This window comes from Mya arenaria, chromosome 8 (genome assembly GCF_026914265.1).
Source record: "Mya arenaria isolate MELC-2E11 chromosome 8, ASM2691426v1".
NCBI lineage: Eukaryota > Metazoa > Mollusca > Bivalvia > Myida > Myidae > Mya > Mya arenaria.
In genome coordinates this window covers 42313496-42325927 of record NC_069129.1, presented here as the reverse complement: position 1 = coordinate 42325927, position 12432 = coordinate 42313496, and the positions used below count along the sequence as shown (strand labels likewise).

The following is a 12432-nucleotide window of genomic DNA, read 5'->3' as shown; positions in this document are numbered from 1 at the left end:
ACATTTAGTAATTGTTTTAAAAAATTCAAATAAACCCTTTCTATATCGGGAGCAGAATGAAATCCCCATATTTCACAACCATATGTTAATATTGGTAAAACCATTGAATCAAATAATTTAAGTTTATCATGTGCATTTAAGGGTATCTTTTCAAACAATGAATTAACGGAAACATTGCACGTAGTGCTTGTTCAGATAAAGCTTTCTGGGCCACTGAAAATTTTCCATTGGATGATAACATTACTCCCAAATAGCAAAATTTATTAACAATATCCAGTTTAACTTTGTTATAAAATAGACTGACATTTTCTTTCCGTGTACCTTTCTTGCATATCATAGCAAAAGTTTTATTAGTATTTACAGTCATACTCCATTTTAAACAATAATCATGTAATTTATTTAATAACAATTGAAGGCCTTCCACAGATTTAGAGAACAAAACAGTATCATCAGCAAAAAGAAGCATAAACATCTTTAATTCTTCTAAATTTACAAAGTCATCTCTAACACTTTTTAACTGTGACTCCATATCATTAATGAACATAATAAATAGCAATGGGGAAAATGATTCCCTTGTTTCACACCCATATAACTTTCAAACGAATCTGACAACTTTCCGTTCAATCTAACACAAATTTTAACGGACTCATACATAGATTTTAACATATTTACATATTTTGACGAAAATTTTTGTTGAAATAAAAGCTTGAACCAAATACCATTTTAATACACCATATCAAAAGCCTTTTTTAAAGTCAACAAATGCACAATAAAGCTTACCCTTGTCACGTTCTATTATCTTGTTAATTATATTTTGTAATACAAATATGCAGTCTACAGTACTACGTTTATTCCTAAACCCGAATTGCAAATCGGACAAAGAAATATTATTTTCAACAAATAAATAATGAATCTATAAATAATTCAGGAATGAGCATATCTTCTCCAGGACTCTTTTGACGTTTCAATCTATTTATAGCTTTTATAACTTCACTTTCACTAAAATCACAATCCAACGTATTTAACCTATACATTTTTATTCGCTTTATTGAATTCACGCCGAGCTGTATCGCAATCATTGTTAAACCACGGGTTTTTACAATTTCTCCGATTATCATGACTATATGTCTGTTTTTGTAAACCAAACACTGCATGTGCACATTTATACACGGTGTTTCCAAAAGTAATTATAACATTGTCAATAGTATCATTAAAACATAATACATTATTAACAATATTGTTAAGATTATTTAACTCACTTGCAACAGCGTGTTTGTTCATATTGATACTATAGTATTCCAAGCTAATTTTTCAGTAGCAGGGGCGTCTTCATTCTTTGTATTTTCCTATTCACAACGAATATTAATTTGTACATGGCTAGAAAAAGTGTAAAGATCATGTACAATAAAATTACTTATAATTCTAAACAACACAGCAGATATAACCGCATAGTCAATTACACTTTTACCAATCGTTGACATAAATGTATATTGACCAATACTTTTATCATCACCAATTCTGCCATTGTCAATTCTTAGGTCTGGTCTTTTACATATACCAAGCAATTTTATACCTGATGAATTATAATACTATCTTCACTATGCCTATCAACAATGCTAATTTCTTCGTCATCACCATCTACAGTATTTAGATATTTATCGAATAATTGTACAGAATCAGCATAATCATTAAAATTTGCTGTTCGGGCATTTAGAGCGCCCATAATACAAACTTCATTAAATTCACTATAAAGTCGTATATCTTTTTCTAGCTTTTCATAATATCCAGTGCTATGAGACTTAAAATACACAGAATTAGCAGGTGGAATATAAGCAAAGCACATACAAATATCGTTTTCTAAGCGAAAATATTCTTTATCAATCTTTAACCAAATAAATCCATTTTCATCACATTTTAAAACAGTAATACCATTTTTAAATATCGAACGAATAAATAGACATATCCCACCATGGCCCCTATTCGACTTTCTATTAACTGAAACACTTTCATTTCTTGGAACAGAAATACAATCATAGCCATCAAGTGTATATTTATCATCTTTCGTTTGCCATGTTTCGGAACAGAATACAATATCAAAATTACAGACAAAATTTACAAATTCATTGTCAGATAAACACGTTTTTAGAACTTCAGCATTCACGCAATGATTGAAAGTTCATACTCTCCTCGCCCGTCCTAGTTAGACGAGGTTGGGGTATAAAGTTTATGATTTATGTACAACTTATCGCGGGCGATATAGGCATGTTTGTTCTCGCGCTTGGCCTGTTCCATGATGGGGATCAACTCACGCCGTCTCTCCTGTACCTCCTTCGGCTGTTGATCAAACACATTTTTGCCTTGGTTAACTGCACGGGCTGCTCTCTTTACCAAAAGTTTAGAGTCAGTGTCTTTGAATTTTACAATTATGGGCCAAATTTTCCCGGAAATAGGGTGCCCAGGAGCCCTATGAGCCCTATCAATATGTACTACACTGTGGGCTTCCGCGATTTTCAGTACCGATTCACAATAATCGAGAATCTTCTGGCTACAGTTTTCGGTACTCACAGGACTTGCATACGAACCATGTGCCGGCCTCCCAAGGGCCGATCACGCCGCCGGGGTCGTTTGCGCATCGCCGCTTGCAGTTTCCATCGGTGAGGAGTCAGCTGATGCTAGTTGTTCAACGGGGTTAACCTGGATGTCTGGGCGTGGTGCAGAGGTCTCAGAAATCTTCAAGAACACTAAATTGTCCCTCATAGACCGACATTTAAGATCTGTAACGTCATCCTTAAGTTTTGTATTTCGGTCATTTAGTTGTTTATTAGTCTGTGAGATAGATTTTACCTCGCCCTGTAGCTTTTTCAACGACTACTCGTGGTTGTTTGTAGCAGTGTAAACAGTGTCATATTTATCACTCAAGAAGTTGTGGCTCAGCTCAATACTAAGGATTTAAGAATTAGCTTCATCAATCAATTGTTTATTCGTGGATATTTTGGATTCGATAGTGGTTAGTCTATTCACAATTTCTACCTGCTGTGATTCAATGACATCTAATTTGCTAATTTTACTCAGAATAATGTCAATTGTCAATCATATCATTTGGAATACTTTGTAGTGTCTGGTGTTCCATTGTTCTAGGGATTTGGAATGGATTTAAATGTGCATTCACAGTGTTCACCGGAAAAACGAATGGCGATGTCTGAGCCAACCCACTAAACCCCACACTATAGACGCTTATAAAATATAGTTGAAATCTGAGTTAGTAGACTTTAAGCGTTTGGCGGACATAACCGGTGGAAACAAGTGTTGAGCTTTTATGTTACAATGAAATGTTATTTTATTTTGACATTGGTTTTATTATTCATATTGTTTTACAAAAATATTGTTCGGTATGATACTATAAAAATCAGATTCCAAAGAGAGTGGTAATATATAAAGTAACCATCAAAACGTTAATATTAACAAAATATTAACTATTGTAAATAATATGATACAGCCAAAAAATGGAATACTCAGCATCGGAAATTAACATTATTGCCAATGGCTAGGTTAAACTAATTTGCCATAACTGAAAATCACGCTGTATCATTGAGCTTTCGACCAATCGGCAACACTCAACTCTTCAAATATAAAAGAGTGATCGTTCAAACGCTTGGCTTCCATTCAGTTTAATCAATTGTGAAACTATCCCACAATTTTATTGAAGTGTTTTATTCATAAAAAACACTTTCAAGTCGATAGAGAAAACAAATTTATCAACAATGGTCATTCTATTTTTAATGGTCGACTTTTCATGTTCACTTCCTGCAGTAAATGTCCGAAATATGATTTGTTTACTCTACCATCAAGCCCATCGGCTTTTATTGTCCGTATCAGTATGAGAACAATGGTTTAAATGCAAATTCATTTAATGTACGTTCAATATATATTACCTATAGTATCTATTGGTCACTGAATATATCAACCATTTAACTATGAATTACTTCAATGGTTTACTGGCATTCTGATATCATAAAGGGAGCAGCATTGGTGTAGAAAAATTAACTATGTGTTTTTGTATGTAAATCAGTAACAGAAAACTGTATTTAGTGTTAATTATTCACTGAAAATGGTATACGTCAAACAATGTGTGCTGTTACAACTTATTGCAACTTTTAACATGGTAGTTTGCGATTCGATGTATACACAAGATATCGACTACAAAGACACATTTTGCCCGAATATATTTACTGATAAATATAAGAAACCGACTAACAGGATATGTGCTGCCGAGTGTGAGAAGGACCCAGAGTGCCTGGCCTTTTTCTATGACGCCACGCGTAACTGTTTCGTTACCACGCAACCTTTAACAAGTGCCACAGGATGTGTTTATCGGAAAGGGAATTTGTACAAGTCAGAAAGCATTACCATGACAACTACAGCAGTTGTCACTACCACGACCGTTGCGGCCGTCCCAAGCACAACAGCAGCTGTCCCTACCACGACCGTCGCGGACGTCACAAGCACTTCTTCGACTGGTGATAATTTTTCACATAATATTTTGCACAACATAAATTGGAATAAATTTGCCATAAAACATAACCCGTGATATTTCTACTCAGTATAATACACTAGATTTATAATACTGAGCAGAAATATCACGCTTTATGTTTTATGTCATTTTACATTTTTCTATAAATAACATCCCGTGATGTATTAGGCTGTAATTGACGAATGTATACTTTTTATCAATCATTTGGATTAAATTTAAAACATTATATCAGACATTCATTATAACTTTTTTTATTAAAGTATCAATCTAAATTCCTGATCCGCAATTTCCTTTTCGTATTTTCGCTCTGCAATCTCGTCCAAAACATACGACGTACACCTTCAATAAGTGTTAGGCATCAGTATCACACAAATAACGTTTCAATTCTCGTTCTATATTTCGTTTGAAAGGAAGTATAGTATGTTTTTGTGTTGATACTTTACAGTCATATCCAGGTCCTAATGCACTAGTGGTAAACTTTGGTAACTTTTCCAATTCAGGTCATTCATAATGGGACAAGATTTTTAGAAAGAAATGTGTATTATTCCAATCTTTGAACAATTATACAAATTATAGGAATATATAAGGTTATGTCTTTAAATAATTCACTGGCTTACTCCTCCTGAATTAGACTATTATTATGTGTGTTTTTTTTTTATAGATTTAGTGTTCTTTTCATGTCTGTCTGAATACCAAATTTGAAAACCAAATTGCATCAATTTTACACACTAGTATGATATTTGTTTGCATTATTTGCTTAAAAATTATAAAGGAATCACAAAAAGCCAAACTATGTCTTAAATGGACTCGCTCATGTTGTGTACCAATAAAAAGTTTTCCAGGTACTGCATCTGGACACACTTATTGTATGTTTTGTTTGACTCCATGAAATCGAAATTACTGAACAATTATAGTGTTAAAAGTATTTTGGCTTTAGTTGGGTGCGAACTCACGCAAATAAGGTCAACAAAAATCGAAAACATACGCCATTACCACTAGGCATCCAGGACTTATGCAAAAAAGATGGAGATGTTGACCTTTTTTATTTTTTGTCTTCGAACGAACCAATTTTTGCGAAAATCCATGCAAACCAGTTACATAAGACTGCTGACAAAACATTAGATTGCAGATTTTTCTATTCAAGTTCAAAAATTGATGTTTTATGTATTTTTCTTAAACCGTAAGTAACGGTTTTAGCCATAAAACATTAATTTTCAAACGGAAATATAAACATATGCGATCTAATTTTTTGTCAGCAATCATCTATCATTGGTTTGCAGATATTCACGCAAAAATTTGCTCTTTCCAAAAAAATCAAAAAGTTGTAAAATGGTATATCTGTGAGAGTGCAGCTTCAAAAACCATGTGTTATTTACAAAAGTGATTTCCATTTTAAGGTTTATCATATAGTTTGCGAATGAAAAACCACTCTTACGAGTATTCCAAAAAAACAACTCGATTATTACTCGACAAATTATATCATATCAGGTTCTAGCACTGGTCGTAAAAATAAGTGACTTTGGCAACACAGGAAAAACACTTTAGAGAAAGAGTAATAAACTTCCAACAATATAGCGAATAATAGGAATGACAAGCCCAAAAGAATACAACGTTACAAAAGAAAGTTTTAATTATGAATTGGAGACGTTTCGAACGCACTTTACTTGTCTGTCCATTATGTGCAACTTACAGTTTGTCTGGATTAGTTGATATATACTATACGATAGGAGCATACTAGTGACCGACACAAGAAATATATTTCGTTGAGAAATAAACGGTGAAATTAATTAATTATGTCATAAACATTTTAATTATACAAAACAAGTAAATATTGAAGCCAAAACAAAAACGCATACTTCTAACACATGACTTTTTTAATGTGTAAAATAATTCTTTGAAAACGAGCCTTATTTTGATGCCACAAATGAGCACATGGACGCACCAGGGATTTAAGAGACAAATTTTCTGTACACTGGTCAACGCATTCGAACCTATGCTTAACGGGCTCGATTCTCAGCCAGGGCATATGTGAGTATGGTTTTGGTCACAGAGCCGGAAAAGTGGGCTTCCTCCAGGTTCTCCAGTTTCGCTCGCAGCACAAGACCACACTCCCGCGTAACATCATGTCAACGACAGTTGTAATTACTTATATCACAATCGATGTTAAATAAGTAGGTTTACATTAAGGGAGCATCAAGCAAATAGTAAAAAGATCGGCTGAATTTCTTCCACAATCTTTCACAAAGTACGTGTATTCGTCAAACGTATTATCATACATTCAAATCTATAGTGATATATTTATATGTGTTAATTGTAACACGTAACTTACTCTGCAAACCAAAAGCTGTTATCTGTTCCATTACCTCAATATTTGATTTATTGCAGTTCCCGCCTGCGATGCCGATTGGTCCGGGTTTCAAGGCTCTTGTTACTTCATGACCGGGCTTACTCCCTCCTTGGTCGAAGCCGACGTATGCATTCGTCAGCCTTTCTATGCCATACATCGTGTTTAAAAAATAGTTTTGATTTTATATAATATTCTCATGATCATAGAAAAACCATATTTTCACTCCAAGTTTCACCACTCGTGAAATTATGTTTTTCTGTGACACTTGTGTAATAAAATACGATCTTACACTGGAATAAACAAATGTCCTCTATATATTCGAATCAATTTGGAACGTGAAATAGCTATAATTATAAACAATTAACTCAATGTACATTGAAAAGGGCTTTTCTATTTTAACTTCTGGAAATAGAATACCTTTAACAAAAAATTAGCAAACAATTAATTTTATACAAATTTAAGATATATTTGACATAATTTTATATACAAATGTTTTAAATATTTAGTTGTATGAATTGTTTTTGTACATCTCAATAAAAAGAGAGACACAAATGATTAAGTATCACGTTAGAACGTCTTAGTCGCTTGTAAAATCGACTTAAGCATTTGGTTAAAACGATTTAGTATTTAGGTATTAACGAAAGTCGTTAAAACTTTAAAACAATATAAAAAGACTACCACTGTGTCACATCTATGCTACCGTATTTTTATCATAGTATAATGGATATGTTGTGTATCTATTCGTAAATATGAACAAATATTCTTAATAAAGCTGCGAGTGAGGCAAAATCAGAAGTCAAATAACTGCCCTTATTTGGTACAATTTTTGGATGATGCATGAACATTCTGTTCTTCAACTAAATTATTACACAGATGAACATACTCGTCTTAACTGTGATTTTAAGGTGTTTATTTGTGATTAAAGTAAATTGTAAACAAAGGTCTCTGATAGCATTACGCTGTTAAATTATTTTTTTCAGACGGTATGCAAATCACACGGAGCCCATCTTGTGTTCGTGGAATCTGAGGAAGAAAACCAGTTTATTGCCACCTTGACACTAGCGGCCCGTTCCGGTAAGGCCATAAAACAGATTTTTTTTTCGGATTTTGACCATCGCGATCTTAAGACATGCCTTATTAATTGCACAGTAAAGAAACGCAACTTTGTTTGAAACATTTTCGCATCTTTATTTTATTGCGATTTTAAGTAATTGGTATTGAAAAACTATTGAATAAAGATGAGGGATTTAATAAAAAAACTTCGGTGCATATTTTTCAACATAATCCAATAATTTAAGCCATAATAAGTTCTTGCATGTACTTACCATTACACGATGAGTATCTAAAAAGATATACATATGATTGGGCAGAAAAAATGACACACATAAAATTGGTCCCTGATACATAGACAAGCATCTGTTGTTATTTGCCACATCCTTTATTCAGTCGACCCTGTGCAAAACAATGGAAAGAAGGACTTATCGATTCTAGTGATGTGCAGAGCTAATTTTAATATTACCGTTTATATTCATTTAAGGCTAGTTTTTAGGAGTATGCGATGTTTTTAAGAACTATCTCCAGGTAAATCATAACATTTGTGTCCTTGTCTACATCATCGTCGGCGTTGTGCAAAATCGTTAACCTTGGCCATAATGCCCCAAACAATGTTCAATATATATACAAATAAAACCACTATATATATATATAGTGGTTTTATTTGTCGCAAGTACTTATGACATCAAAATGCATTCTGGGCCGTGCTGACAAACAAAGCAGGTGTAAGATTTCCAAGTATGAACTAGCGGAGGAAGAAATGGCTGGCTGTGTTTGTAGTGTGTCTGCAGATTAATGTTGATTTCCAAGTTTGTAGCGGTGTGCGCGAACATCGGTGACAGCTGAGTCTAAACTTTTGTTAAAAATTAAGCAAAAAAACTAATCGAATTCCGTGTTTTAAGATGAAAAAGAACCAGCGCAAATATCAGTGCGATCTTTGTCAAAAGATTTGTGGAAAGTTCTGCAAATAGGCCGACCAGATCTCTTGTGTCAGTGTGAAATCCACAAATTAATTTGAATGCGTCAGTTTTGTTGTTGTGCAAAACTATTCATAGTTTTAGTTACAGTTTCATTCAATCCAATGTAGCTGCACTCCTGAACGATGCTGTCAGGGTGAAGATGAGTGGTGTATATAACGCCACTCTCTATGCCGTTATCAGACGTTATGGGTCAAGCACACTTGACACAATGAAAGCTACACTGTTTGCCAGCTCGGCCGTCGTAGGGAAGAAAAAGGTTAACTACCAAACGCTCAATTCCCAAATGAAACATAGACCACATGGCCAGAAAAAGTGAGCGCTCAGGCCCAAACATCTTGCTTTGGTACTTGTCGATTTAGACTTTTGTTCGGCTTAAAACAAGTGATAAAAATATATATATATTGATGAACGACATAAGTTTGTTAACAAAAAGGCGGTGATCTCCGGTTTTTGTTTGTTTTATGTTTTAAAATATAACCAAAACAACCAGACAATCCCGTTTGCGCATGGCTGTCTTGCGAATTACATAGTAAATTGACCATTGGAAGGATGCAAGCCAGACTTGTTCCTGTTTATTTCACAGTTAATATCATAATTATACGGGCACATAAAGAATTTGGTTAATACATTTTGATAATACGTTAAGATTTGTATTGAAAAATGTTAATTTCAAAAATAATACCAAGATGTTTGTATTTTTCGTGAATTATATTATGTTTTGTACAATTCGTATGATGTTGCAAACAATAACAAGAATGTCGGTCTTCAAGAAATATGTAAAGTGGTGTTTTGTACCTTTCTAATTTTAGGCGGGGACAGGTTCTATCTAGGAATAACGGACTGTGATGGCCCGAAGTTTTCATACAAGCTGTATGGCACCACACAGACGGCCCCTTACATTAACTTCCGGAGCGGAGAAGGGGCTGACACGGTACAATACAGTTGTTGTGTACTTTTGGCCGAAGGGTCGCATCAGCAGTGGATTGACTTTTATTGTTCTTCTGGTTATCCTCAAACAAAGGCTCTGTGTGAAAAATGATTATACAATAAACTGTAATTGGACTATACTGATATTTAATAAAGAAGATTTTATTTTTCCTAGAAAATGTGTCCGGCAATAGCATATATTTAAAAAAGAAACGATGAGTTCGTTTTTGGGACTCAATTCTACGACAAATCTCATATTTGTAACGCTGGAAATACCGAATAGATAAGACAAAATATCATTGGACGGTTTACTTAATAGAACATGCTCTTTTTTCATACAGCAGAATTGTCGCATGTCGTCTTGGTTTATTAATAATTATTTTCGTGCTCGCAATGAACCCGTAAAATATGCTGCAATAAAAGATAAATCGTATTCATTTCTTAATCTCTTAAAAAGATGAAAGAGGAAAAAACAGATATGAGTAAGTTTTTTAAATCTTTGTTATCAAATATAGATTAAACATAATCGTTTCATGTCCAGTATTTTACGTTTTGTTCGTATTTTGTATTGATTCAGGAAATACGTTTAATGGTACGTATTAACAACATCTTAGCTGTTCTCCGACGTCCTAGACTCATCTTAATAATATAAATGCAAAAACAGCTCGAGGTACCTGCAAAAATCACAAACAATTCACTGTCATTCTCATGTCTAAGTATTGCTCAGAGTCAAGAAACAAGACCGAGCTGTACTGTCCAGAAAGCAATATATGCGGGATAAAATTTATCATGATGGATCAATTTAGATATAATGCACAACCATAAATACGTCCTCGCCGAAGGGAATATCCATGACTTTGGTGTGTATATCTAAATTGACTCACACTGTGGAATGTTGGTTTTTATAAGAGCTATTTATGTCTTAATAATAACTTTGTTTAAACATCAGTTAACATTGAAATAATATATTTGAATAAAAACTGCTTTTTGGACTTCATGGGCTCCACTTATTTTAAGGGTTTTGTTGCGTTTTGAAAACAACGGAACCAGCATACGGTATATTTAATCTTGTTCAAGAACACAACATGCTAACAAATTATACAAAGATCAGTACGTTTGGTGACATACATAGTATACGTATTTCGAATAAAAGCTTTTTTTATTGAAATACGTTTCAAAACTTTCCAAAACTCGTTGCTGTTCTTTACTGTAGACTTAACTAAAACACTTGTTGCAACATGCAATAATTATGATCCTTTAAGGAAATTATTGAAATATGTTTTCAAAACGTTGTCCAGATTGTTAAGATTATTTAGAAATTAGGTCAAACTGCCATAGTAAAGGTGATTAAAGAGAAAGCTGTTGCATCATCTAAATTGGACTGATATGGCTTTAAAAGAAACAAAAAGACAAAAAGGTCACTTTAAAGGCTTATTCAAGGCTTCATGAAAAGGAAATAGGGTCAAAAAGTCGCAGACTAGCCAGTGTCAATCAATGAAAGCCATTCGTGAGCTGGCAAAATATTTCAAGTGAAATGGCCTCAAATTTAACGTGGATCATGTTTAACGGCACACTCATCAATGCCATTTTTTTACAAATCGTTTTGATTTTATAATGATGATAACTTGTCGAAAGAATGATTGTTATTTTGAAATAATTTGAATTCTGGCTAATCTTTATAATAATAGTGAAATAAAAAAATGTTCTCCTGACAATAATACTTGTTCACAAATCGGGCTCCTTATCTAGAGAAATGGTGTTTATATTCAACACTGACAAAGATCTGTCATTTTCCCAATTGACTTAGACTCAAGACCCCATTAATATTATGGAGATAATTAAGCAGCCCATTTTTATTAATTGGTAACATTACATAATAGAATAGTCGGTAAATGGTTAAAGGTTTGGTCTCTATTGTTATGAGTCAATTGTTACACATTTTACAATACTGTTCATTCTACAGACTAATCAGTTCTATAAGATAAACTACTTCAGTGGTGCACGTGCCTCTCTTCGTCTGGCAATCATGTCATAATCCGTAATCGAACGTATATATCGAGAAATCTCACTATTAAAACGTAATCATTTAGGCGGGAACCGAGTTATTAAGTAAGGTCTTACAATGTATATTTATTTAAGAAATTTTACACACCACTGAGGGACAAATGACATTATAAGGACCGGCCAGTCAGCCCCCGAAGGTGTAACGCCTCGGTCCATTCACTTTGGGGGCTGACTGACCGGTCCCTATAATGCCATATAGCCCGAAGTGGTGTGTTATATTTCTTATATTATACCGAACACCTTTTTACAATTCAATAATTTTAAAGCGCCTTTTATGTGTTTTATTGAACAAATCTTATAATGGTTACTTGCAGAAAAAATGTCGTTGTGAAAATTGCAAGCAGCACTCACCGGTTTTATGACGAAGCGGTCCATATTATATTTTTGGCGAGGTCCGGACCGGCCAAAACATGATTTGGATCGCTGACGTCATAAAAACTGGATTTTTATTAAAATACAATGATTTACGGACCGATCAACTTTATATACACAAAGAAGAAGGACATCTATGTAAGGTATAATATATGTAT

The 12432-nt window shown here is 33.7% G+C and overlaps 1 protein-coding gene across 2 annotated transcripts; it reads left to right on the top strand.

Moving 5' to 3' along the window:
- The first annotated feature begins 2922 nt into the window (after positions 1-2922).
- LOC128244628 (hepatic lectin-like) lies at positions 2923-10275 on the top strand. 2 transcript variants are annotated; one of them, XM_052962644.1, is made up of 5 exons: positions 2923-3007; positions 4018-4517; positions 6917-7002; positions 7859-7952; positions 9721-10275. In XM_052962644.1, exons 2-5 carry the CDS (start codon positions 4109-4111, stop codon positions 9948-9950), a joined length of 819 nt encoding a protein of 272 aa, XP_052818604.1. In that variant the 5' UTR covers positions 2923-3007; positions 4018-4108; the 3' UTR covers positions 9951-10275. The 2 variants fall into 2 exon arrangements, with proteins under 2 accessions (XP_052818604.1, XP_052818603.1); XM_052962643.1 differs by having other exon boundaries at positions 2935-3007; positions 3939-4517.
- The last annotated feature ends 2157 nt before the right edge of the window (positions 10276-12432 follow it).

What these genes read in the sequence shown, in the direction of transcription:
- LOC128244628 (XM_052962644.1), top strand. Translation starts at nt 4,109, where the DNA reads ATGGTATACGTCAAACAATGTGTGCTGTTACAACTTATTGCAACTTTT. An exon ending in CACAAGCACTTCTTCGACTG is followed by an intron (nt 4,518 to 6,916) that starts GTGATAATTTTT and finishes GATTTATTGCAG; the next exon opens with TTCCCGCCTGCGATGCCGAT. An exon ending in CCTCCTTGGTCGAAGCCGAC is followed by an intron (nt 7,003 to 7,858) that starts GTATGCATTCGT and finishes TATTTTTTTCAG; the next exon opens with ACGGTATGCAAATCACACGG.